General features: G+C 46.0%; 1 protein-coding gene across 4 annotated transcripts in view; it reads right to left on the bottom strand.

Moving 5' to 3' along the window:
- Nucleotides 1–25741, bottom strand: part of SHC1 (SHC adaptor protein 1) — a 38718-nt gene extending 12977 nt beyond the window's left edge. For 2 of the 4 annotated variants that reach the window (XM_042438886.1, XM_042438887.1), the window contains exons 1-4: nucleotides 15045–16751; nucleotides 10708–10778; nucleotides 6234–6297; nucleotides 395–514 (exon numbers count right to left, since the gene is read on the bottom strand). In XM_042438886.1, coding sequence (XP_042294820.1) covers nucleotides 395–514; nucleotides 6234–6297; nucleotides 10708–10778; nucleotides 15045–15614 — 825 coding nt within the window. In that variant the 5' untranslated portion in view covers nucleotides 15615–16751. Of the gene's footprint in view, nucleotides 1–394; nucleotides 515–6233; nucleotides 6298–10707; nucleotides 10779–15044; nucleotides 16753–25376 lie in introns of those variants that run through there. The other 2 variants (XM_042438889.1, XM_042438888.1) reach the window with 2 other exon arrangements.
- Between the last annotated feature and the right edge of the window lie 2173 nt (nucleotides 25742–27914).

Genomic DNA, 27914 nt, shown 5'->3' with positions numbered 1-27914 from the left:
TCCAATTTGACAGCAAATGAACTGCCATGGCTCAGTGCTGTGAATTCTGGGAACTGTAGTTTGTTCTGGCACCAGAACCCTCTCATAGAAAAGGCTAAATATGTCACAAAACTAACCCAGAATGCCATAACACTGAACCATTGCAGTTAAAGTGCCACAAACTGGGTTATTTCTGCAGTGTGGATGCAGCCAAAGATGCTATAAAGCTCGTTTTCTTCTCCTTTTATCTTTCCTTTTTCTACTAGGAGGGACATTTTGCCATTTCCCCCGCCCCAAACAGCCCAGATTCATACAGATAATCCAGCTACCCAGATGAACAGTCCCCACATTTCAGTGCCCTAAGGCCCCACAAACATCATACCCCATGGAAAGATGGTGAAAGAGTGCTTCTCACCTGTTTACAGTCAGACGCCATGAGGTTGAGGCTGCTGGTAGAGATAGTGAGGGTGATTGGCATGCCGGCAAATTTCAGGTTGCTCTTGCCGAGAATGGAATTGAGTGAGCGGCCACAGGGCTACCAAAAGAGAGAGAGACACACAGACCTAAGCTTACCAAAAAATTGGCAGTAGAAGAGGGCAGGAAGACAGCTAGTCTGAATGGACAACTGTGCTACAAAAGGAGAGGGTGTCCTTTGCCATTTGAAGAAAAAGAAAATGCAAGGGAATTGCTACCAGAAGCCAAAAGCACTTCTGGACTGAGCCAGGATGCTCAGCTTGTGGCTGTGACCAGGAGTGCTTCTGAACAGATAAATCTAGTGCACCAAATATGCCTATTTCTTGGGATCTCAGATCTGGCCACCATGACACATTCTGTGGTTACGGTCAACTCTCTACTTTTACGGGGGATCCGTTCTGCACCCCCTCACGAAAACAGAGACTTGCACATATTCAAGCCCCATAGGCTTGAATGGGGTGTGCCCCTATGAGCGCAGGGGGCACGCATCCCATTAAGGGTAACGGAGGTCACTCCTGCGTAATCAAGAACGCATATCCCAAGTCCGCAAGAAAGGAGGGGCAACTGTATATCTCTATAGAACCAGCATGGTGTAGTGTTCTGAGCTATAACTCTAAAGACCACAGTTTAAATCTCCACTTGTTGGATGACCTTGGGCAAGTCACACTCTTTCAGCTTCAGAGGAAGACAAAGGCAAACCCTCTGAACAAATCTTGCCAAGAAATCCCCATGATAGGTTTGTCTTAGTCAGAAACGGCTTGAAGGCACACAACAACAACATGTCCTATGCGGGACTGCCTTTGGAAACTGTTTGGAAACTCCAGCAGGTCTAAAATCCTGTAGCCAGGATGATGACTGTGGCTAGTTACAGGATCATGAGTATATTGAAACAACTTCATTGGCTATTGGTCTGTTTAAAAGGACTACCTTTGTCCTTTAAAGTCCTACACAGTTTAGATCCACACTATCTGAAAGATGGTATCATCCTATACTAGAGAGCTCATTACTCTTTACACCAACCATGTGGCTCTACAGAAGTTATTGGACTGCAATACTCAGCAGCCTAAGCCAGCACAGGAAAGAATGCTAGAAGCTGCAGTCCAACAACACCTAGGGGGCCATATGATTCCCACCCCTGGTCTACACCAAGGGTGGAGAACTTCTTTCAAGCCAATGGGCTAAATTAGATTTTAGAGGGCTCATTCCAGTTGTGGGCAAGACCAAAGGCAAAATGGGTGGGATGAAAACTACCAGCTTACTTTATGGTAAGGCTTTCCTTATTTTAGTGTAACTAAACCTTAGGAGCAGCATTTCAGTCTTTTTAAAGGGAACCGAAAAACTATGCAAAAGCTGGGCTACAACCCAGTGATGGTTGCAAAATGAAGAGAACTGGATTTAGCTCCAAGGCATGAGGTCCCAGATCAACAGTCTCCATCCAACTTCTCTGAATTGGCTCCTTCCAGCTGTTTTAGACTACAACTCCCATCAGTCCCTGAGAGCATGTACCAGTCAGGGGCACTGGCAGCAGGGTGTAGTCCAAACCACCTGGTGGTCCCCCAGGTTGAGGGAGGCACATTTATAAACCCTGAGAGTTTAGACAGGAACCTTTCCTAGTTCTACCATAAGATGCCAGGTGTCGGACCTGTATCCCACCCCACAAGAAGGCTAGTTGTTCTACCTGTTGGACTACAGCCCATTCTGTGAGCATGAAACCTGGAGAGAGAACTGGCCTGTAACTGGGTGGGGAGTGGTGTTCATCGGCCCACCTTCCAAACAGAGGAAACTGCCTTAGACCGTCAGTCTGTCTTTTTTAGCCCAATGCTGCCTGCTCTGACTGGGAACAGCATTCCTGAGTCAAAGAAGGCACTTTTACAGCCCAGATACTTGGGAACCTTCAAGATAGGGGTGAGCAATGTGGGGAAGAGGGAATATCCCTTTCTCTTCCTCTGGTGGCGCCACACCAATAGTTTCAGTGCCCTCTAAGACACATTCACTTACGGGGAATATTTCAGCTGATTTCTGGCCTGTCTTCTGGAGGGTGGAGTGGGAGGCTTGGGGGACGTAAGCTGCCGCACTTGTGGCTGATTTGGGTTGGATGTGGCTGGCATTCAGGTGAAAATATCATTCAAAAATCATTATGAAAAATTTCCTCTGCTTTAGAGGTTGCCAAAGATGCTAGTGGGGACCCTGAGAAAGCAAAGCATTAAGCTCAGCCACCAGTTTATATTCCCCCTCTGGTCTTTAGGATTTTTAGATAACATTCACAAGCATCAACAGAGGACTTGTTGTACTATTTACAACCATTATGCAGCAATACCTCTACCCCCACCTCAAGTAATGTCATTACTGGCTTCCCAGCTCTGGGCATTGCCAGGCCAAAGGTGGCAGGGGGAGGAGGGAGGAATGGAAAAAGAAGCTGGGGAAGGGCAGGAGGAGGAAAGAGCAAGGAGACAAGCCGACCCTCCTCTGCGTCCATTAGACAAACGGTTATGGTTATCTATTGATCAGCCCGGCCTGTGTGGAGTCTTTATTGCTGCAACTCGGCTTCCATTTCCCAGCCCAGGGCAGCCTTTGGAGGAAAGGGGGTGGGGTGGGCACATACTTGAGATCTTAGTTTAGGGGTGGGCAACTGCTGAAGGATGTTTCCTAACCCCCCTTCCAGAATTTAGCAGGCACAATTTGCCATTTAGACCTAATTTTGTCTTACCAGGCTGAGTTTCTAAGTGACCGGTTTCTAAAAAGCCCAAATGACTGGCTCTTTTATGCGCTACAACAAATCTATATGGGCTTAAATTATGTTTTAAACAAGATTGCATCCATGGGGGGGGGGATTTGGGTGTGTGAGAGTTGTCTGAGAGTCTGAATGCAACCCACAAGCACCACTTGAACTAAGTGTGACTACACACACAACCTTCTAGACCAATGGTTCTGAACCTTTGGTCCTCTAGATTTTTGAGTCTTCAACTCCCAGAATTTCTGAACAATGAGAATACTGACTGGGACTTCTGGGAATTGAACTCCAAAACATCTGGAGGCCGAAAGGTTGAGAACCACTGTTCTAGACTGGAAGACATAAATTTCTATGCCTCTGTGCTAATTCTGTATTTATCTTATCCTGCACCAAAGACTCATCCTTACTTTCAATACTTTTTCCAGCACATATACATATGTGCTGCCCCTGTCTTGATAACTATTGCTGCTCAGTACCTTTACGCTTCATGCTTCTGCCAACTTCAGCTGTCAAAAAGTCTCCCACTCTCTTAGAAGATGCTGTCTTTTCTCCTTTGCTGCCCTTTATGTTTGGAATGAACTCTTATGCCAATGGGAAAGTGTAAGATAGTACTGAGTGTGCACTTTAGTTTCCTGAAAATCTATACTAGTTTTTATTTCCTTATTTTTTTGGGGGGGAGGGGGTTCATTAGCACACATATGCAGGTTTCGTTTATTGTATTTAACATCAGATAAAATAATACATTTATATTGTGTGTCTTGAAGCCATTTCTGACTTATGGCAACCCTAAGGCAACCCTATCACTGGCTTTTCTGGGGCTGAGAGTGTGTGACTCACCTAAGCTCACCCAACGGGTTTCCATGGCCAAGTGAGGAACTGAACCTTGATCTCCAGAGTTGTAGGCCAATGCTCAAGTCACTACACTGCATTGCATCTCTTGTACATACACAGAAAAAGTCAAATTATCGAGTCCTCTGCACAGACTATAGCAATAGCTTTCAAAAAACAGCACAAATAATTTTACCAGCCTAAAGAAACAAAGCTGTTTTATATGTAACTTATGGTTCACAATCCGACAACAGCCAGCATATTTTCATGTAAGAGCTTTCATTCTGTAAGGGAAGTCAGTCAGCATGGGAAACTGTGGCCTTCTAGACGGTTTAGACTGCAACTCCCCATATCTCTTACAGCCTATTATTGTTAGGGCTGATGGGAATTTTACCCATCCACCCCAAAAAATGGACCACAGCTGCACACTACTGTTTAGGACAAGAACATACAAGCAAGATTCTGGAAAAACACAGAAGGACTATCTCACCAGCACTGACTAGACAGGCTTTTCTTGGATGGCTCTAGCTCAAAAACTGACAAGGGGAGAAGTAGTAAAAGACAACTCTGCAGCAATATAGAATCCATTTATATTCCAAGTTTCAGACTTTACAACAGATCAAGGCCCATTACTGTATTAACACACATGACTTCTGGGAATAATTCCCCTCCCCAAAAAATTAAAACAATATTTAATATAAGGACTGTTATGAAGTAAGGTATTTGAATGTGGTTTTGTAATTCACTGTTACAAGTAAATTATAATTTTAAATATTTAATAAAATTATTAAAAACAAATAATTTTAAAATAAAAGCCATGTTTTAGCAGTCCATGTGAACAGCCCAGATGGATCAGATCAAAATGTCCAGTATCAATCAATCACTACTTATATCATGCACTTTTCCCAAGCCAGTATCCCGTTTCTCCATCCCACCCCAGTGGGATGATTCTGGGAAGCCCTCCCACACAAAAGGGAGATAGCTTTTTACAGTTATTCTTTCTCTCTTTTATTGAGAAGTAGACTGCCCCTAAACATGGATGTTCCATTTAGCTCTTCTGGCTAATAGAAGTTTGCAGGCCTCTTCCTCTATGATTTTATCCAATTCCCCCATTCATAAGACTGTGACCCCTTCACCCCATCTAATTTTCAAAAGTTAGTCCCACAACACACAAAAGTCGACCTTCCCTTTGTTCCTCCTCAATCTCCTGCCCCCAAATTCTTGTGTTATGAGGCAAAGTTCAGTTCTGGTCTTCACTGACACAAGTTCTAGTTATGATTCTCAGCTTGGTTGCCTTTAAAAAGGAGAAGATTAAATGTACAGGTGATGAAGCCATAAATGGCAATATACCAACTCCTGTATCAGAGGTAAAATGCCTCTATATAGATGCTGCGTGTGTGCGTCTATATAAACTTGCATGTATATGTGGGTGTGTGCATGCCCACAGTAGCATTCATATTCTGTTGATGGGCTTCCCACCAGAACAACTGCTTAGCCCCTGTGTGAATTGGTCTAGCTGTTATAAATCTTTGTTTTTTTCCTGATATGAGACCTGAGGTTGAAACAAAACAGAAATACAGACAGCCCTCAATAACCAGGGATTCTTTATCCATGGATTCAACAACACACAGCTTGAATTACCAATTTATGTAAGGTATACCATTTTTAATGCCACTGTATATAATGGGACCTGATTATCCATGGATTTTTGTATGCGTGGGGTGGGGGCTGGGGTCCTGGAAGCAAACCCTAGCAGATCCCAAAAGCCCAGTATAAAACAACTTTAAAACATGTTAAAACACATAATAATGTCCAGTACACCTCATTAAAAAATACCCTTTGGCTGTTGTAGTTAACTGCCCTCTAATTGACTTTGTCTCATGGTAATCCTGTGGATGGTTGGTACAACTAGACAAAAGTTGAAATTCTGCCTAAATAAAAAAGGTTTTTTCTTGCTGGCGAAAAGAAAGCAAAGAGGGAGCCAACTGAGTCTCCTATGGAAGAGAGTTCTACTGCCTAGCAGTAGCCATCAAGAAGGCCCTGTGTTCTCACTAGAAGAGCCTATGAGTGTGGAAGGATAGAGAGAAAGCTCTCCCCTGAAGATCTTACAACTTGAGCCAGCTCACACAGGGGAGAAACAGTCTTTGTGTGATTTGAAGTGAATCTTCTTATGTTTGAAGAGAGGAAGAGAAAGTTCTCTATCCACCACTATGTGTCTCACCTTTCTCCTGCGGACAGCTCCCTTGGCCCCAGGCACAGCTTCGCACACCAAGCCAATGGCTTCCCTGTACAGAAGCAGAAAACAAAGATTAGGTGTGCTGCAAAAGCAACAGGTAAGCTCATTTTTAACACAACACAAATATTATTATAGGGGTGGGCAAGGTGCAGCCCATGGGGTCTCAAAGTGTGGACCTTAAAGTCCTCCTGAAGCCCTCAAATTACTTTAAAAATATTTCAGGGGACTTTTCACCCAAACCCCTCCCTTAAAACCAGTATACAATGCAGCTGTTTTCCACTCCTCCAATTCCACTCCTCCAATATCAAAAATTAAGTGAAAGTGAAACTGTAAATGACAGGATGTCACTTCTGAGCATGTGAAGTGTCCTGGTGTGATCTATGGGTAAAAATCGGCCCCCGCCCCTCTGTCATTTCCCACCCTTGTATTACTAGAACCGCACTGGAGCAAAAAGAGAACAAAAATGTCTACCTTTGGTCTGTAACTTGTTTTCCCAAGGCAACAAGTGTCTCTGGGAAACGCACAAGCAGGACATGAGGGTATTCACCTGCCCTTGTTGTTGCATCAAGTTATCTTCTGAAGTAGACTGCCTCTCAGCCCGGAGCCTCCATTTATTTACCTCTCAAGAGGCACAATGGGTGAAGAACAGAGGTAATAGACTCTCTAGCACAGTGATGGCGAACCTATGGCACGTGTGCCAGAGGTGGCACTCAGAGCCCTCTCTATGGGCACATGTGCCGTCGCCCCAGCACAGCGTTTGCCAGAGTTTGTCACTAGAAATCCAGGGGGACATGGCACTTTGCAAGAAGTAAGTGGGTTTTGGGTTGCAGTTTGGGCACTCGGCCTCTAAAAGGTTCACCATCACTGCTCTAGCAGAAGCTGGATGGCCAGCTGTGGGGGACACTTCAGCTGCCTTTGGCCCTCCAGCACTGGCACTAAACAGGTTGGCTTATCAGTGGTTCTCAGCCTTTGTTCATCCAGGTTGAGGGAGGCACATTTATAAATCCTGCGAGTTTAGACAGGAGCCTTTTCTAGTTCTACCATAAGATGCCAGGTGTCGGACCTGTATCCCACCCCACAAGAAGGCCAGTTGTTCTACCTGTTGGACTACAGCCCATTCTGTGAGCATGAAACCTGGAGAGAGAACTGGCCTGTAACTGAGTGGTCAGAATCCCTGATTACTGATCATGGCAGGTGGGGGCTTCTGGGAACTGAAATCCAAAACACCTGGACCACTAATGGGTGAGAAATAACCTCCAAGGTGCTTTCCCAGCTCTATGATTCTATGTAGCACTAACATAGCATAGTAAAAGTCTTGCTGGTCAGGCCAAAGTCCTTTCTAGCATGGCATTCTGTTTCCCAGAGTGGCTAACCAGTTGCCCCTAAGAAGGCCATGAAGCCAATGGGATCCTTCTGTCTACCTGTATCTCCCATCGTCTGTTATTCAGAGGCAGAACTCTGACTGCACCCAGAGGTCCCAAACACAAAATACCCCAAATTTGTTAAGCAAATACACACACGCTACAACCAAAACAGTTGACTGCTGGTGCCCATGGTGGTTTTGCTTTCAAGAGCATATTGAAAGTAAAAACAGCTTAACTCCTCAAAGCATTCACAGGAGAATCATAGAATCATAGAGTTGGAAGAGACCACAACGGCCATCCAGTCCAACCCCCTACCATGCAGGAAATCTCAATCAAAGCATACCCTACCATGCAGGGAGCCTCTAGGTTGGGCAGACAACTTGACTGGAGAGATGCTCACAGAAATCAAGAGAGCTTAAGAGATCAAAGATCTTAAGTTTATGTCAGGGATGCTGCTGACAGATCTCTGCCAAACTTGTGGGATACTGTTAGCCCTTTAAGAATGACCCCACAGTCCAGATGCACAAGAAGAAAATACCATTCTTCCCAGAAAGCCAGGCCAAAAGGAAGTGAGACCCAGTGCAGCAACTCATCCAGAGACAGAGAGGAAACCTTGTCTACTGTAGGGTGGGGTGGGGTGCTTGGGATCCCAGAAGCATTTTAAACAGGGCTACACCAAGTTAGGTGGGCCTGGGGTCACTTTCCTGTCCTATGGACCTCTGGGGCCTTCAACAACACCCTTTAAAAAACCCAGAAGTGAGAGGAAGGCCACTCATGGTTTAACAAAACCACAAACATATAATGAGGTCACCCATCTTGTTTTAGAGGAGAATCATACCCCTCTAGAAGTGCAATTCCCCTGTTTTTGTAGAAGGGAGAATAAAAGGGAGGGGATTTTTTTTTCTTGCCCTAAGGGAGCTGCAAAAATGACCTTGCTGGGAGGGGGACACATCCATCCCTGCTTTATCGCCTCCATTTTATCTTTCCTGGTGTAGTAACTGCTCAGAAGAAAAAACAAAGGAATGAGGCAGAGAGAAGAAGCCTCAAGGGAAAGGAGAGGATAGACCTTCCTGGACAGGTAGAAGAAAGCAATTCCACAATTCCAGCTGGCTGCTGATAATCCTGACAATCCAAGACTAACAAAAGCCAAGGAGTGGTTGGTGAGAGACACAGAGACATGGTGTTTCTCCAGCCTCTTTAGGGCAGTGAAAGGACCAGCATGAGGGGCATGAAGGAGGAATCAAGCGAGGCATGTTAATATTTGATGATGCTGTATAAATGCTTCCTGTCTTTAGCAGATTATCTTTTTTTTAATGCCACTGACAGGGGTGCATAGTTTGGCCTCTGAAGCTTTTCCATCTCCTGCTGGCTTCTCCCTCTAGCCACCTCTTTCCAGACCCTGTGTCTGCTTGGTAATGGACAAGATTGGAGAAATGGTGCGCACACACACACACGCACACACACCACTGTCCTGTAATTCTTTTTTTGGCAGGCACTAATGGGTAGTGAGAAAGGGCACCTGGTGGATTATGGGAATTGTCATCCAATCTCTCTAGAAGGCCAAAAGTTGGGGAATTGCTACTCCCTGCCAAATGTAAGGATCTGCTTGTATTTGGGCAGCTCCAAGGTCCAAGTTCTCTGCATCCAAACTATCCTGCACCTCTTGTTCCTGCCCCACCACAGCCCCAAAGGGGCACAAATTACCTTATAGATTGAATGATTTGACAGAGTTCAGGTGAACCAATAGTTGTTTTTATATGCTGTTACCCTCCTTCATCCAACACAGGGAGAGACGGGTTATAAAGAAATACTATTATTATTATTATTATTATTATTGTATTTTATTTGGACATTCAACAGGCTACCTTTCCGAAAGAGTGGGGAAACTGGGCTATGTATCTTCATGAGGCATGCTTGGACAATCCAACCCACCTCCAATGTCCCAGTGGAACCGGAGGTAGCCCAGGAATTGTCATACAGAGATACAGATAGGCCTTGATCTTTCTGTGGTTTTCCACCTAAGATCTGAATCCTATATGTTAGTTTCAACTACAGTAATAATAATAATAATAATAATAATAATAATAAGTTTTATGTATATTTACAATTAGAACATATAATACAACAATACAGATACGAAGGCAATTACAAATATTTCCAATAACAGTTATTAAATACAGAGTATAAAAAATGTTCTATCTAAACACATACAATATGCTGATCCTAGATAACATCCTGAGGTAGACTTCTGTTTTGGGATGATATTTTAACATCCTGAGATAGACTTCTGTTTGGGGATGATATTCTTTACAAGAAGTTAGGGGGGTATGCTAATCGGAAGAGGTGGGTTTTCAACGCCTTCTTGAAGGCATCCAGAGTAGAGATAAGTCGGATCTTTTCTGGAAGATTGCTCCAGTGCATGGGGACCATAGCCGTAAATGCTCTTTGGTGAGTAGTTGTTACTCTCACCTTGGGATGCTCAAGTAGGTACTTCCCAGTTGTTCTGAGAGTGCGGGCGGATTGTGTAGGGAGAGGCATTCCTTCAAGCAACTCGGGCCCAAGCCATATAGGGCTTTAAAGGTAATAACCAACACTTTGTATTGGGCCCGAGTTACCAGTAGACATCATGAATCAACTGTTGAGTGGTGAGTCAATACACAGATAAATTAAATTAATTCAATGGGTCTATGTGCTCTATTTAAAATTAACAACAGGATTCAAATAAGAGATTTGCTCATGTCTCCTGTAAAGACTGAGAAGAACTTCCTCCTCTTAGTAGAGGCATATTAAAAGGAATCCAACCCAGAGCAGAGACTTAGGCAGAAAGGTAATGACGAACTTTTCTTAACGGTAGGGATTTATATCTCTCTACCTCTGCATAAAGAACAATCAGAAGCTCAGTGGAACATTGCCGAGATACTGGAAGATCCCACTTAGTGTAGGCTGAATGGTAAGAAGCAAAGCTCCAGAGCAGTCTTGGATTGTCAGGATGAAAAGCAATGGGACATCTCCCGCATCAAAGGTTTTTAGGTTTCTACACTGTGAGCGATGGAACTAGGTCCTTTCGCTGCTCCAAAAACTTTACAGCAGCTTACCTTGTGACTTGAGTCCTTGTGCTGAAGTCAAGCGCCCGCATCGACTGGAGCACTTCCACACAACCCATGTACTGAAAGGAAAGGAAGGAAAGAAAAATAGTCATTAGCCTTGAATCTTGGAATCGTGATCATCTATCACTATTTCCAAAAGGAATGGGCGATTGCAGCTGGGCAGGGGCCAAATTTTGCACCCACTGAAGGCTGCACCACAAAAATTGCAATGAGTAGCAATTTCCAGTTGCAACTTCTAGTTTCAGGTATGGTCATTTTTTGTGGGTTTGGAAACGCTCCTAGAGGTTGCTCGTTCGGGACAAAAATCATCCCAAATTTGTGAATGTAACTGTGTGTTGTGTTGGTCTTGGGAAAGTCTTGGGGCACAATAAAATAACTTTGGGGTTTCATAAATCCTATGGGCTCCATTATCCCCACCCCTGATCTACCCAACGCCAAATACATAACTGGTGTTATAAAGCATCTTGCTCCAAGATGCCTGTGTCATGTGCTGTTAATTTTTTTTTAAAACTTATTTTAAGTTTTATGATGGTTTAATTGCTTTTTGGAGTTTTGATTGCTGTTAATTTTTAACTATGTTTGTTTTAACTCTGGTAAGCTGCCTTGGTAGAAGCCTAAGTTTGAGCACTGGACTACAACTCTGGAGACCAGGATTCAAATCCTTGCTCAGCCATGGAAACACACCTTGGACAACTCACACTCTCTCAGCCTCAGAGAAAGGCATAAGCATTCCATTCCCCTCTCTGAACAAATCTTGACAAGGAAACCTCACGATAAGTTCAGGTTAGGGTTGCCGTAAGTCAGAAATAAACTTTATGGCACACAACAACAATAAAGCTGTCTTGAGTCCCTAGCTATGTAAAAGGCAAAATATCATCACCACCACCACTATTACTTTTACTATTATTACAATTACAGTATCATTATTTTGGGTAAAATTGATGTGGTTACTGATGTAACCACCACCAGCAGCTCTGGTTGCCAGTGAATAGAATGAACTAAATTCAGACAACCTGGAAATGTTTTGAACACTGGAAGAGAGCTTCATTCTTCTTCCTTTTCTTTCTGGTCACTAATTTCTTGCATGTGTTCAGCATGATTTACATGAACAAGTAAATTTGTTTTTTTAAAAATAAACTAACACCTTGAGGACTAGTCACTTTGGTAGCCTTCAGCTTTTTCTTGCAAAGCCTACAGCTTGACCACTGAGCTGGAAACTATGTCTTATGAGCAGCAGCTTAGGGAACTGGGGATGTTTAGTCTGGAGAAGAGGTGGTTAAGGGTTAACATGATAGCCATATTTACATACAGTTGACCCTCCACATTTGACCTTTGCAGATTTGATTATTCAGTGATTTTATTAGTATGTTCTCTAGGAATCTCTATGGCCTGTTACAGACTGCCCAAATAAAGCTGCTTCGGGTCTCTTTGGAGGTATGCTGTTTAAATGATGCATGCATCCGAAGAATCTGGAAGCTGCACCAAAGCTGCACTCCGGTGCTTAGGAATGGAGTGTGGCTTTGGCGCGACCTCCGGACTCTTAGGACCCATGCATCATTTAAATAGCATGCCTTCAAAGAGACCCGAAGCAGCTTTATTTTGGCAGTCTGTAACAGGCCTAAGTCCCTCAGTGTGACTTTATGCTCAACTTCCACCAAATGTTGCGCTGGAAAACCTAGATTCCAAGAGAGAACACTTTTCTAGGTTCTGTACGTCTTCCAGTGCAATTCTGTGGTCACCTCCCAGCAGATGTTGACCACAGAGTTGCCCTGGAGGACCTGGATATTCCTAGAGAGGTGTTCTTTCAAGTTAAAAAATGTGTTTTCTTATTTGTGGTTTTCCCACTTTACAGGGGTCCTGTGCCCCTAATCCCAGAAAAAGTGGAGGATCCACTGTATATGAAGAGATGTTATACTGAGGAGGAAGAAAGCTTGTTTTTTGCTTTTCCAGAGACTATGGAGCAATTGATTTGAACTATAGGAAAAGAGATTCCACTTCAACTTTAGGAAGAACTTCTAGACAGTAAGAGCTATTCGACAGTGGAACACACTCCCTCAGAGTGTGATGGAGTCTCCTGTTTTGGTGGTTTTTAGAGGCTGGATAGCCATCTGTCACAGGGAGTGCTTTGACTGTGTGTTCCTGCATGGCAAGGGGTTGGACTGGATGGCCCTTGGGATTGCTTCCAACTATGATTTTATTTGGTCTTTTAATAGCTATGCCAGGATAGAGCAGGAGGAACTTTAATAATCCCCATACTCTTCCTGCAAAGATATTACTGTCATCCCAAGCCTTCACTGGTTGTAGGGTCTGTCCCTAACAGTCTGACAGATTTCAGGAAGCTACTTATGGGGGGAGAGCACAGTTTTCCCAGGGGAAGGAGGACAACAGGCCCTGAGGAAGCTGCTAAACCAAGGGGATGTTGTCCAGCTGACCCTGGAGATCACAGCTGCAGGCAGGAAAGGCGGAGGGCCTCCCTGAGGTGGGAGCTGGGCAATTTGTTTCCATTGAGACTCAAGAGGATGTGACAGCAGGAGAAGGAAAGAGGTGTGTGCTGGGGAAAACTGGCCGCCTTCCTGTTTTGTGCCAGCAAAACCTCCCCTGGTTAGCAAAATACAGACTGGAACTCCACAATGGGATCCTGGTCTTTCTACATATTTCTCATGATGTTTGATAGGAGGAAGGGTGAGGCAGCCACCTCAGGCAGCAAAAGTAGAGGGACACTGAATGTATAATGTATGAGAGCTGGGCATGTCATGCCAATATCCACCCACTCTGCCAGAAGCAACCCTGCTCTCTTCAGGTACTTGTCACTATAACTGAAACCAGATTCAATAGGCAATCTTGGTTGGCTCCAGTAAAGAATCTTGTCCTAGGCCTCAGGCAGCAAAATCTCTTGGGCCAGTCCCACATAGGACAATTGGCATCAGGAGATGAGAAAATGCTAGCCAAAGATGCAGGAGCTGGCTGGGGGATTCTGGTAGGTGCAGTCCAAAAATTGAAGATTGCCAAGCTCTCAGATTTATTGTCTATTCTGTTAATCATCTGAGCAAGGCAGGTGAAACAACCTCGGTTCCTGGATAAGTCCAACAACATGGCAGAATCTGACCACCAAAAAATCAGGATATGGACTGAATGGACTTTACAGAGCGATGCCCCTACTTCTCAAAGTGGGTCACTGCTGGGCCTGGTCACAGCCAGAGACCAAGGAGGGTTGGAAGCGAGGGAGGGAAGGGAAGGCTTCCAACCCACCCTGGTCCAACCGGCAGGAGATTGCAAAGAGCATGTGTGCCAGGCCCCGAGGGATGGACGCTGGGGCGCACGCCTGTCAAAAGCAATCATGTGCTTGAGCAGAAGACCTGGGACAGACGCCTAGGCTGGTTAGGGTGGCGCAATTGCAGGGATGTTGGGTGGGCCCGGATGCCAGCCGCTAACATGGTGGAGGAGACAAGAGGGAGAGCGATGGGTGGAAGGGGGTGTCACTCCCCTCTACAAATCAAAGCGGCTTCAGTGCAACTTCCTCTTGGCTCCTGCTCAGCCATGGAGGCAAATATTTACTTTCTGAAGCACAGAGGACACAGGATCTGGTATTATGGGACGGACATGCTAGATCAGGGATGAGCAAAGTGTATGGTTTCTGAGGCTTCCCCCCGCAATCCCTCCAGACTAGCCCTTTACTGGCCAAAAAGAAGGCTGGATTGTCACTTCTAAAAGCTTCCTGGAGAGATGATCATATTTTAAATATGTTGCAGTGTCAAGATCTCCTTGAACCATTTATCATCAAAAAATACCCTTTTATAAAACAAAAAGCAGAGTCATTTTCTGCTTTGGGATTTGTCATTTATTGGCCTTCTGGGGAGTCCTGGGCCACAGAGCCCTTGCAGTTGTCCATCCCTGTGTCAGGTGTAGCTGCTGACATGGGGTGTGTGTGTGTGAGAGAGGATTCCCTTTACATTCTCAGAGGCACTCTTTCCTCAACACTGCAATACCTGTTTCAGCAAAAGCGTACAGTAGAGGGCCTGTTCAGTGGAAGCCACCATTACCCCAGGGCAAAATCCAACCACCACCATTACCACCAAGGACTAGCAGGCTCTTTCTGCCCAGCCTAGAGATAAGAGAGGTCTGTGCCCAAAGAAAGAGTTTAAAGAGGAAGGGAAGACAGCCTTGGCACACATTTGACACAAGCTTCCTTATACAAACTGGCTACCAACCAGGGTCCTGCCTTAAACCATGCAGGGCTTCCATAACCTAATCCTGTCTTGGTTGATAATTTTAACCCACCCACCCCCAATTCCAGGCTCTTCCCCAATCCTGTCCGACTCACTCACCCGGACGAGGTAGGAGACTCCGGGGCCCATCACTTTGTCGTCGGGGTGCAACCAGCCCCGGGTGGGCTTGTTGACAAAGCTGCCGTGCCGGGTCCACTCATCTCCACCGAGCTGGCCGCCTTCCACTCGCATCTTCTTCCCACAGCCCAGTTTGTTCATATCCTGGAAACAGAGACCAACAGTCCTCGCTGAGTCCTGGAGAGGAGCCGAGATGGGAGCAAGAGAAGGAGGAGGCGGTGGTGGAGGCAGTGGCGGCTCCGCGGATCCACTTGCCTCTCTGGAAAAGGCACGGAGGCTGAGGAGCGTGGTGGCAGGGTTGGAGAGCTTCAGGTTGGCCATTTTGGGGAAGAAGGAACACAGGGTGGTGGGACTGTCTTCTGATTCTGAGGACAGCTCCCCCAGGGGCAGCATGGGGCTGAGGGAGGAGGAAGACAGAGAGCTTGGGAGGGATGGGGCAGCCACCAGGGGCTCCAAGGGGGAGTCCCCCTCCGCTGCCACCAACCCATCTTCCAGGGATGAGATGGAGTCGTTGCGAAGATGGTTATATTTGCTCTTCTGCAGGAGGTCCATCCCTGAGGCTGTTAGGTGATGAAGAGGGGAAGCAGAGCAACCAAGCCAGGTGTTTGATAAATGGATGCAGAGGATATCTCAATTCAGCAAGAGTTTAGGAGCCCAAGAAAGTTAGAAATGATCCGGAGACTCCCCAGCAGCTCCTGGCTGGCATTGCTGACAGAAACACAGAATAAGGACAAGGGTGGGGTGGGGGGGCTCTGTCTCGTCCCTGTAAACTGCCCTGTGTTAAGTGCGCCCAGCCATCCTCGTCACAGCCGCTGTCCTTGTCACAGGCCCTGTGTCGAATCAGCCAGATCTATGGCCACAGGTCACACTGCCAACCACAACCACGCGGCAGTGATCTTTGGACCGCCCTGCAAGGGGAGGGGGTGAAGAGAAGAGAGGGGCTGCTGGCTGGTCCCCAAGATGGGCAATGACCAGGCGCCTTGGAATGCTAGCAAGGAGGCCCTCACACACTCCCCCCAGCTCTCACACCACCTGTTGAACCTCCCCCCAGCTTTGCCCCAGGTCAGTCGCTGTAGATGCCCAACACCGCCTGTCTTCTTCAGCACAGACCCATCGGCAGCCCTTACGGCCCAGAAGGAGAGAGAACGTGCACCAAGATATTGGAGGATTCTCAAGCCCAAGGATGCTTTGGCCTCATTCGTCTCCTAAATATGGACAAGAGGGGGAAATCCTAAGACAAGGGAGGCCAGAGAGCGCCTTCCAGCTCAGCAGGATCTAGGAAGGTGGAGGCAGCAAGGATCCCCTCCCTTGACGTGGCTGCCAGGAAACCGAACAGAAGCTCCTCTGTTTCTGTCACGGAAGCCCACGTGTACGGCGGGCAGAGGCCGGCCTCTTGCAGTGGGGCTGCTGGATGCCAGAGATGCTGGGCTGGAGATCTAGGAACATCCCAGGGGGTTGTGTCCCTGCTAGGTGGTCCGTCCCTGCTGGTCCAAGAGGGAATGCAGGTATAAGGTGTAGGGAGGGGGTCCTCTCCGAATAAGGCAGTTGGCCCTGGTGCTGGGAGGTTGCTCGTGGTTCCTTCTCTGTGGACCTCCGCCCCCCCTTGCTGCTGCAGCTGCTGTGGCTGCCTAGGAGAGCACTGAGGCTTAATTGCTACCGCTTCCTGAATGCAATCGTTCAGCTCTAAGTGACTGCGGCTCCGTTCTGGGGGAAAGGCGGAGGGGGAGAGATGGTGGGGGGGTGGGAAGGAGAGAAAGAGGCCAAGCTCTTGCTACCAATGGGAGGGCAGTGCTGACTCACACGAGGGCTCATGCCCTCCTTGCGTGGAAACAGGAATATATATATATATATATATATATATATATGGTGTGTGTGTGTGTGGATGTAGAGGCACTGGAGCCTGGTCCAAAAGAGGTGGGGTCTGTTTCTGCAAACACACACACACACACACACACACACACATATGCACACTCTCAAGGTCACTGGCCATGTATGGAGAGGCTTCTACCAAGCCAAAGAGACATTTCTGCCAGGCAGGGGAGGTAGGAGGCATGCCACAGGCAGAAAAGAGCGACAGTGTGGTGGGGAGGAGAGAGAGAGGCTTTTCTGTTCTGTGAGTTGATATGGTCTCAACTGGAGCATGTCCAGAGGAGGGCAACCAAAATGGTGAAAGATCTGGAAACCTTGCCCTATGAGGAAAGACTTGGGGGGCTGGGTATGTTCAGCCTGGAGAAGAGACAGCTAAGAGGTGATATGGTAACCCTGTTTAAGTACTTGAAGGGTGTCATACTGAGGAGGGAGGAAGCTTGTTTTCTGCTGCTCCAGAGAATAAGACCCAGAGTAATGGATGGAAGCTACAGGAAAAGAGATTCCATCTAAATATTAGGAGGAACTTCCTGACAGTAAGAGCTGTTTGACAGTGGAAGACATTCCCTTGGAGAGTGGTGGAGTCTCCTTCTTTGGCAGTCTTTAAACAAAGGCTGGATGGCCATCTGTCAGGGGTGTCTTGATTCTGCATTCTTGCATGGCAGGGGGTTGGACTGAATGGCCCTCGGGGTCTCTTCCAACTCTATGATTCTATGAACTCAGTATCATCTCTATTTGAGCCTCTTCCTCCCACAGCCACAGGAGCGTTCAAGCCCTGCCACTAACTCCTCTGCGATTATGACAACACATACTTGAGCATCCTCAGGAGAGAAGCTGACAATCATCTTGTAAGGTAGGACGGTGTGGCTCACTGAATACAGTAAAGGGGTGAGGAGTCATGTTGAGGGGCAAGAGAGGTAGATGGAGAACATCAGAGGCTGTGGAAAAGGGGAGTGGGAGGCAAAGGTGAGGCGTTTAGACAAGATTGCTAATACCCAAAGCATCTTTATTTGGGCCACCACTGTCATTATCTTCTTTTAAAATCCCTATCTTACATACATTAACAACTATCAGAAGTAAAATGGACCACAAGATATTAGCCGCAAGAATTATTCCACAATTCCCTAGCAAGGACACAGCTCAAATCCTACTTTTAAAATCAAGCTTACTCAACTACAACACCTTTTGATTTTTCTGCTGAGCACTGAATCTGCTGAAGTCCATGAAGCCTGTATAAGCAGCAAGCTCCAAATGCATTCTCTCATATTCTCCCACCCTGCAACTCAGAGGGTTGGTGCTTAGCATATATACCCTAAAGAAACCAGATCCTGACCGATCTCAGAAGCTAAGCAGGTTCAGCCCTGGTCAGTACTTGGATGGCAGACCCATCAGTGCTGTAGGCTGTGTTTCAGGGGAAGGACCTGACAAAACCATCTGTGAGTAAGTTCTTTGCCTAAAAGAACTCTTTGAAATTCATGGGGTTGCCCTAAGTTGACAGGCAACTTGAAAGCATATCCACACACAAATATAACACACCCTCCACACAAGAATCTTGCTTAAACCTCTCAAGTTGTGAGACTTTTCAAAGTGCTTCCAGCAGTTCATGCTATGAATGCTAGAAACTTGAATGTGCTGGAAGCACTTTGAAAAGTCTCACAACTTGAGAGGTGTTAAGCCAGACTACTGTCAAGGTTACACTGTTCTCCCCCCGACCCCATAAGTTTCTGGCACCTGCTGATTCTAATTCTAAGCACTTGGGGGGGTAGACTGCAACTCCCATGATCCCCCACGTTGGCTGGGGGACCCTGGAAGATGCAAGTTTTGTAAGCCCTCTCAGATGCAGAGAGACTCAGCATGCATTTACATAATTTTTCAGGGCTTGGAAAAGCTACTTTTTTTGCACTACAGTTCTTCTAATCCCCCAGCCAACACTGGCCATGATGTTTGGGGGACTACAAGAGCTTAGTCTCACAATATAAATTTCCCAAGCCTTGGGCAAGTTTTTCTCACCTTTGTGCTCTCCATGTTGATCAGGTTCGAACACCTTGCCTTAATATCATTGACAACTAACAGATGAATTCCTACCCTTTCACGATGTCCTCAAATTCTCTGCCTGACAAATGCTCTTCCACACTGGCTAATGGAAGAATGGTCTTGGCTACAGTGCCCATCATCTCCTCCCAAAATGGCCATTACTCAAGAATGATGGGAATCCTAGGTTACTGATTTGGTGTGGCCCCTGTTCAGGAAGATCGGTGTAAAGAATTCAACAACAAGGTGCCTTGATGCAGCCATTTGCATTCAGCATGTGGGTTGACTGGTTCTTAGAGTGACCTATAATCTTGCAAAGTTAAACTATTCCACTGCAATTCACAAAGGTTTGCTATAATATTGAGAACGCAGCTGCGCTGGGTTTCTAGGATGAAGGACCATCGCCTCCCCAAAATAGTATTCTACGGTGAACACGCCACGGGTCAGTGTAAGAGGTGCGCTCCAAAGAAGAGATACAAGGACTCCCTGAAACAACACCTCAGGTGCGGCCAAATTGATTACCAGCAATGGTCTGCCCTGGCCTCGCATTGGGAGGCATGGAGACGCACTATCCATGATTCTGCAGCCTTTTTTGAAAGCTCACACCGAACGAGTCTCGAAGAGAAATGACAGCACAGAAAGAACCACAACCCAGAAACATCACCCAAGGAGACTTTCTGCAACTGGACTTGTTTATCTCGGATTGGCCTTTTTAGTCATCAACGCGCTTGTAGAAAGCGTTGTGGTAGTGTTGTGACTAGAGTTGCCAGAATGAAAACCAGAGATTCCTGATCCTCAAAAGTTGTGCAGAAGAAGGATTTCAACAAGTGTTGCTTATCACACAGCCAGGTAACAAGCAAAAGCTGCTAAATTTCTCTCTTCTGCAATGCCATTATACAGGAACCTTCTCTAGGTTTCAGTCTGGCAGCCCAAGTTGTGACACGCTATACAGTAGTTTGAAGTAGGGAAACAATCAATGTACATCCCCATCCACAACAAAAGGAGACACAAGACTGCAGCACCTATAGAACCATAGCATTAATCTCCCATGCAAGCGAAATTATGCTCAAAATTCCACAACACAGACTCCAACCGTATATGGAGCAAGAAATTCCAGAGGGGCAGGTGGGGTTCAGAAAACAAGCAGGGACTAGGGACCACACTGCAAGCGTACCAAGGAATTCCAGTATGTGTTTTATAGACTATAGCAAAATATTTGATTGCAGAGATCACAAAAAACTATGGAAGGCTCTTAAAGACATGGGAGTTCCAATACATCTTACAGTCATGATGAGAAATCTATACTTAGGACAAGAAGCCACTGTCAGAACAGAATATGGAGAAACAGAATGGTTGCTAGTTGGCAAGGGGGTCAGGAAAGACTGCATTTTATCATCCCACTTGTTCAACTTGTATGCAGAAAATATCACACATAGAGCAGATGAAGGAGAAAGAAAATAGGAGGAAGGAATAAAAGCAAGCTAAGATATGAAGACAACACCATACTATGATCAAATTGAGGCTGCTGTACTTTGGTCACATCATGAGAAGGCATGAATCACTGGAGGAGACAACAATGCTGGGAAAGGTGGAAGGAAGTAGAAAGAGAAGAAGGCTACACACGAGATGGATGGATTCAATCAGAGAAGTGATTGGCATGAGTTTGCAGGACATGCGCAAAGTAGTGGAAGACAGTTTTGGAGATGTCTCATCCACAGGGTCATCAAGAGTCGGGGTCAACTCAGCCAACAAACAACTATATGGACAAGGAGCCTGTGAAAAAACTAAACCACACAAGACACAACGTGGACAGATTGCCTGGCTTGTGGGAATTCTTTCAGGAGGATGGATCCCAAGAAAAGAGTGAAAGGAGGAGAGATGAGGGAGAACTAAGAACCAAAACAAGAGTTGTACTGTCTGAGTCCCAGTGGGAAGAGGGGTGACCCATAACCTAGTCGAAGAATGGAAAGGACTGCTTGCAACTTGGCCTCTGAGACCTTGGCCAACAGGCACGCATCAAGGCCAGAGGGTGGAAAGCAGGCTGGGGGATGTACTTGTAGGAGAGGAAATGGGACAGAGTTAAATCCAGCTGTTTTTTCCTCTGAGGATGCGGGAGGCCTGAGTACAACACTGCAGCCTCCTCCACAGAAGCCAGAAAACAAGCAAGGAGAAGAGCTGGGAAGGCTATGATGGATCCAGGGCTGTGCTGCTGGGCCTCTTGGACCCAACTTGAGGGTTGAAAGGCAGGAGTTCACTCCCTTCGCTCCTCAAGGGAAACATGAAGGAGACACCCATTCCTCAGCAACTTGGCTCTGATACGAAATGGACACCATGAGAGGCAACAATGAGAGGGTATCCCCTAATGTCTACCTTTTGACACAGGTTCTGTGAGAAGACCTCTCTCTGGGTCTCTAAAGGTCACAGGTCAAACACACATACGCAATATTTTTCTGGCAATATTTTTAAAAATCAAAATGCCTCCAGGGCTCTCTAGGATTATCTGAAATGGAAGACTGGCAATCTAGTACGTCAGAAATGGATGCTATATCTATTGGCTGCAAAGGTTTCTTTCTGTTATGGAAACTTGCCAAGGACCCGCAGCCAATGGTTCAGGAAACAGCATCAGCCCAAGGACCACCATTTTCAGTAGCACTACTCTATGGGGTATGGGAAAGTCAATTTCACCACATACCCACTCCCAAGATGTTTTATGTCTCTCTCCAAGAGCCAACATGGCATAGTGGTTTGAGAGCTGGGCTACTACTCTGGGGAACAGCATTCAAATCCCTGTCCGGCCATAGAAACTCACTGGATGACCTTGTGCAGATCCCACTCAGTATCAGAGGAAGGCAAAGGTAAATCTCCCCTGAACAAGTCAGAGGGTGCAGCCCTCTGTGCTGCAGTGAGTGGTGCATTTTAGTTCTTCGGCCTCAGAGGGTTGCCTACCCTCGTTCTAAGGCAGCCTTCCCTGATCACAACCCCCATCATCCCCAGCCAGGCTAGGGAAGATTATGGTTATATTCTGACACATCTGGAACACACCAGGTTGAGGAAGACTTTCTTTTGTCTGCCCTAATTTCAACAAAACTTTATTTCTGGCTTATTTGTGCCATTTATATTCAAGGCAACATTCTAGGCTCTTCTCCTTTTGGTGTCACAAACACAGACACAACCTTTTTTCTTGATAGTTGTGATCAAGGGAGTAACATCAAAGGAAGAAAGAGGCTAGAAGCATCAGAGGCTTTAGAAAGAGGAAATATGCTCAAGAAAACAGGGAGGCTTAAGAAAGAGAAGCAATGTGAATGAGCTGATGCCATAACTGTCTACATCCAAACCGGGACAAATGTTTTAAAAGTAGGACAAATGTAGGACAAAATTTGCCGCCCCCCCAATGTAGGGCATATTTTGTAAATGGAGGACACAAACAACTAAAAAAACAAACAATAAATTCAAAAAGCATTAATATAAACGGTGGCAAGCCTTCTTGGAGGTGGAGGACACTCCTCCGCCTCCGCAGAAGGCTTTGCCATTCCCGGCTAGGCTCTGAGGAGAGAGGCCACGGTAGCGGCTTCACTCTTTGGAGCCCATCTGGGCAGCAAGCCTTCTTGGAGGCGGAGGACACTCCTACGTCTCTGGAGAAGGCTTTGCCCATCCCGGCTAGGCTCTGAGGAGAGAGGCCACGGCAGTGACCTCTCTTTTAGGAGCCCAGCTCAGCGGCAAGCCTTCTCAAAGGCAGAGCTGCACAGGGCTCCAGTGGAGGAAGCCGCGCAGCCATGGTCTCCTCCTCTGGAGCTCAGCCCATTGGCTAGGCCCTGCACAGCTCCACCCCAAGCCCTCCTTCCCAGCAAGGGCTAGCATGGCAGCTAGGCTTTGCATTACTGCCACTAAGAGGGAGGAGGTGGTGACCGGACTGCTGCCATACCCGGGACGGGACATTCCAGACGGTTGAAAAACCGTGAATGTCCCGCCTGGAACCGGGATATGGCAAGCCTACCTTAGGGTCATCATAAATGAGAAGTGACTTGAAGGCACACAACAGCAACAACTACTACCACAACTAACTTATTGGGGAGGGGGAAAGATGCTGTGAAAATGAAAAAAAGGAAAACCAGGAGACAGAAAAACTGTCCATGTTAGTATTCATGTTTATTATAATAAGTGGACTTGCTGGATGCAGGCCAGAGTTTGGGGTAGATCTGGGTGGGAAGACAAAGGGGCCAGTTACTTCTGGGGATGAGGAACATGGCTGTGCATGTATTACCAAGTTCCTGCACTCATGGAGCACATGAGCCATCACTAATGAGTATGATGCCTTGGTTTTTAAACAGGGGCTGGATGGCTGCTTCTCAGGGATGCTTTACAGATGCTACTTTATTTTATTTATTTATTCCACTTCTATGCTGCCTTTCCCCCACAAAGGGACTCAAGGTGGCTCAAAAGATAAAACATTATTAAAACATCACAATAAAAATGTAAAACCAATTAAAACCATCTAGTTAAAATAATATAAAATTAATACAAAACCACACAAAACTTTAAAACCTAACTGCCCTTCCCATTCCTAGTCTTGTTCTTATTACTTGACTGCAGTCTCCATTCTGGTCAAAGTTTGATCCTAGCAATGGGAATTCTTTAACTATTTCAATTTCCTCGTTGTCTATTTGTGTATTTCTTCTGTGGTCATTATTTTTGTTTTCTTTATGTTCAGCATCAGACCTGCCTTTGCACTTTCATCTTTGACTGTCCTTATTAACTGTTTCGATTCCTGAATGCACATCTTAGGTTGTTAATGTCCCTTCCTCCTATTTTAACTCCTCCTTTTCCAGATTCAAATTCTGCTTTTCTTATGATGTTTTCAGCATATAAGTTAAACAAGTAAGGTGAAAGGATGCAGCCTTGTCTGACCCCTTTGCCTATTGGGTGCAGGGTGCTAGTCCTTGTGAAATGTCCCTCTACTCTTGCATTCTGCTCTCTGGGTGAGAAGCAAGGTGCCCATTTAGCCACAAGGTGGCACTCTAGTGCAACAAAAGATGCTCCATAAACAATGGAAGCCTTTAAATAGGAAAGACTAACCCAGGAGTAGGTGATCACAGACTGAAAGCCAGGATTTGAACTGGGATCAGGGAATATTGTATAGCTGATAATGACCATTTCCCCCTTTCTAAATGCCAGTATGGTAGCTAGATATTATATTTAAAGAAGAAGAAGAAGGAGAAGGAGAAGAAGAGACTGATAGGTCCAGTTTACAACCTTGCATTGGAAAAGTTCCTTTTTGTCTGGTTAGGAATTCTGAGAGCTACAATTAAAAAAAAAGTTTTCCCAACAAATCTAATCTCTTTTTTTGATAAAATTACCAGCTTGTTAGATGAAGGGAATGCTGTGGATAAACTATATCTATACTTCAGTAAGGCTTTTGACAGGGTTTCCCATGACATTCTTGCAAATAAGCTTGTGAAATGTGGGCTAGACAAGGCAACTGTTACATGGATTTGGAATTGGTTGACTGGCCGAAGCTCCTTTTCATCCTGGAGAGAGGTGACCAGTGGGGTCCCACAGGGCTCTGTCCTGGGCCCTGTGCTATTCAACAACTTTATCAATGACTTGGATGACAGAATTGGGGGTATATTTATCAAATTTGCAATGACACCAAATTGGGAGGAGTAGCTAATATCCCTGAGGAGAGGATCAAAATTCAAAATGACCTTAACAGATTAGAAAGCTGGGCCAAAGCTAACAAAATGAATTTCAACGTGGAGAAATGTAAGGTACTGCACTTAGGGCAGAAAAATGAAACGAACAGATAAAGGATGGGGGACACCTGGCTGAACGAGACTACGTGTGAAAGGGATCCAGGAGTCCAAGTAGACCACAAACTGAACATGAGTTAACTGTGCAATCCGGCAGCTAACAAGGCCAATGAGATTTTAGGCTGCATCAATACAAGTATAGTGTCTAGATCAAGAGAAGTAATAGTGCCACTCTATTCTGCTCTGGTCAGGCCCCACCTAGAATACTGTGTCCAGTTCTGGGCACCACAATTTAAAAATGATGTTGAGAAACTGGAGCGTGTCCAAAAGAGGGTGACCAAAATGGTGAAAGGTCTGGAAACTATACCCTATGAGGAATGACTTAGGGAGCTGGAGATGTTTAGCCTGGAGAAAATAAGGTTAAAGGGTGATATGATAGCCCTTCTGTCCCACATCAGCTTGCACCTCCAAAGTTCTCAGCTGGTTTTGCTACAAATGTCTAGCATGCTGTTAGTCCCTGGGGAAAATTACTCCCTAGGTAAGAGTAGTGTGGACAGCAGCTTTAAATAAGAGGACCAACATCAATGAAGAAGGGAGGAGAAAGGAAAAGCTGACCCACCACCACAGCTAACTGTCACCACACCCAGGACCAAGAGACGCCTGCCCTTACCGTATATTCCATCACTGGCAGTATGGATGCTGGACAGCCCCACGTCTCGGGAGTCAAACCTGTAGTTCAGTGATAAAGAGGGAATTAGCCAGGATTGCCCGGGGCCTCTGGAAAAGAGGCCGTGGAGGAGTGTGGTGTCAATGGGAAAAGGCTGTCCCCCAACCCAGTTTGTGCTGGAAGAACACATAGGGCACCCATGCATCTAAGGAAGTAGATTCAAGTCTTCAAAAGCTCATGCTACCGGCTTCTTCAGCTCAGTTAGTCTCAAAGGTGCTACCCTTTGCATACAATTACTTTTTTTGGATTACAACTCCTAGAATCCCTTAGCCAGCAGAGTCACTGGAAGATTCTCGACTGATTTGAGCTAAACCTGTAAATCTTTGACTACAGATGACTAATAGCAGCTGATAATCTCGCTACACGTTGGGTTAATATTCAGCACATCTGAGTGCTCACTCTGCCTGCCTTTCTCTGCCTAACAAGAAGTCAGGGAGGAGGTGTTCTGGAAGGGCTACAAGTCCCAGAATCCCTCAACCAGTGACCTGAAAAGATAATATTTCCAAACCCTCCACATTCGCTAGGGTTAGGGACACAAGACCCCTGGGAACGCTGAAAACCCACTTTTTAAAACCTGAATGAACATCTCTCTAGGAATTTCTAAGTCCTCCAGAGCAATTCTAAGGTTAAGATCTGCCAGATGTTGACATACAATCTCACTGGAGGACCTACAAATGCCTAAAGAGGTGTTCTCTCTAGGAATCTCTAGTTCCCCCAGCGTCACTTTGAGCAGAGGTGGACAACAGAGTCATTTTGGAGGACCTAGAGATTCCTAGAGGGATTACATTAATCAAAACCATGAATAATCAAATCCGCAAATGTGGAGGTCAGCTATATTTCTTAATGTTCAACTGAAAATTTTAGTTACTCCAATGCTGAAAATTTAGGGACTGAGGGCAAATTTCATGTGGGGGAGCAGTAGATGCCCTTATCCCATTCCCAGTCATACATCTCTGGGTCTTGGTCAGGCCTAAGGCTGCAATGCTGGCCTATCCAAGAGGCTGCTATCCCCCTTCCCAGCATGAATGTGCCACCTGGGGCTGCTCACTTCCGGCCCATGGGTACACTCCCAAGACAGAATCTCTGGCCGGTGGAAAGAGATGGTGGAAGGAGACGTGGCACTCTCATCGTGACCTACTTATGACTCTGCAAGTGCGCCTATCCCTTCAGCACTCCCCAGGCACAGTCGGGAAAGGCATTCCTTGTTTCTAGCTACCAACAGAGGAAGTATATGGGTCAGGAATGGAGAGGGATGTGTGTTGAAGAGGACTGACCACAAACTTTTACTTTTCGCTACACACACACACACACATACACGCTCTTAGAAAGGAATAAAACCAAACAAAAACAAACCAAGGGTAGTGAGGGCGAGAAAGAGAGAAAAAGAAGAACCAAAACCTCACCCCTTCTGGAATCACTCTTCCTCTTCCTAGAAGAAACAGAGAACTGCTTAACGTTTTTTAAAAAGAAGAAACCACGGCAAGGTCGGGCTCCTTTTTGCAGGCCATTCCCATTTTAAAAAGTCATGAAATCTGAGATATTAGCCATCCCTCTCTGGGCAGGACTGAACAGATACCCAATCCCTGCAATCCATAAATTCCTTCTTTTGTCCTCGGAAGATTCCCCCAGGTGATCGGGAGGCCAGGCCAAAGCTGAATGGGCAAATAACTCAGACCCAGAGCTTGGACAAAGCTGCAGGCTTTTTGGACTACAACTCCCAGAGCCCTGCAGTGGCCACAGCAGCTGGGGGATTCTTGGAGCTGTGGCTTCCTTCCCATGAGCAACTTTGCCAAGCTGCTGAAATCCTATTTTCTTTTAGACTGGACTTTCTGCCCACACCCCACACAGCCCCAGAGGACTGTACGTTTTATTTTAAAGAGACAGGACAGCACACGCGAGACTCTTAAACGCTAGAGGAGAGTCTGCCATAATTTTATTTGATTTAAATGCCACTTTTCTCTCAGCATGGGACCAGCCTGGCTTGTGTGTGCATGCATGTGCCTTCAAGTCGTCTGTCGACTTATGGCAACCCCACCTGAACATCCTGAGAGTAAGGGCTGTTCAACAGTGGAACGCACTTCCTCAGAGAATGGTGGAGTTTCCCTCCTTGGAGGGCTTGAAGCAGAGGCTGAATGGCCATCTGTCAGGGATGCTCTGATTGAGAGTTCCTGCATGGCAGAAGGGGTTGGACTGGATGGCCCTTGGGGTCTCTTCCAACTCTACAATTCTATGAATTTCATATGGTTTTTAAAGGAAAGGAATACTCAGAAGTGGTTTTGCTATTTCTTTCCTCTGAAATACAGACGACAGCAGCTGGTATTTTTGATGGTCTCCCATCCAGTCAGAGCTGACCTTGCTTAGCTTCCAAGATCAGACAGGATCCGGTGCCTTTAAAGTGCTGAGGGCTTTCAACATGGCTTACTTGATTTTTTTAGCTCACTTTTGCACCCAACATGACTTTTAAAAAGCTAAAACGTTATA

This window comes from Sceloporus undulatus, chromosome 9 (genome assembly GCF_019175285.1).
Source record: "Sceloporus undulatus isolate JIND9_A2432 ecotype Alabama chromosome 9, SceUnd_v1.1, whole genome shotgun sequence".
Classification (NCBI taxonomy): Eukaryota; Metazoa; Chordata; class Lepidosauria; order Squamata; family Phrynosomatidae; genus Sceloporus; species Sceloporus undulatus.
This window is presented reverse-complemented; position numbering and strand designations above follow the sequence as displayed.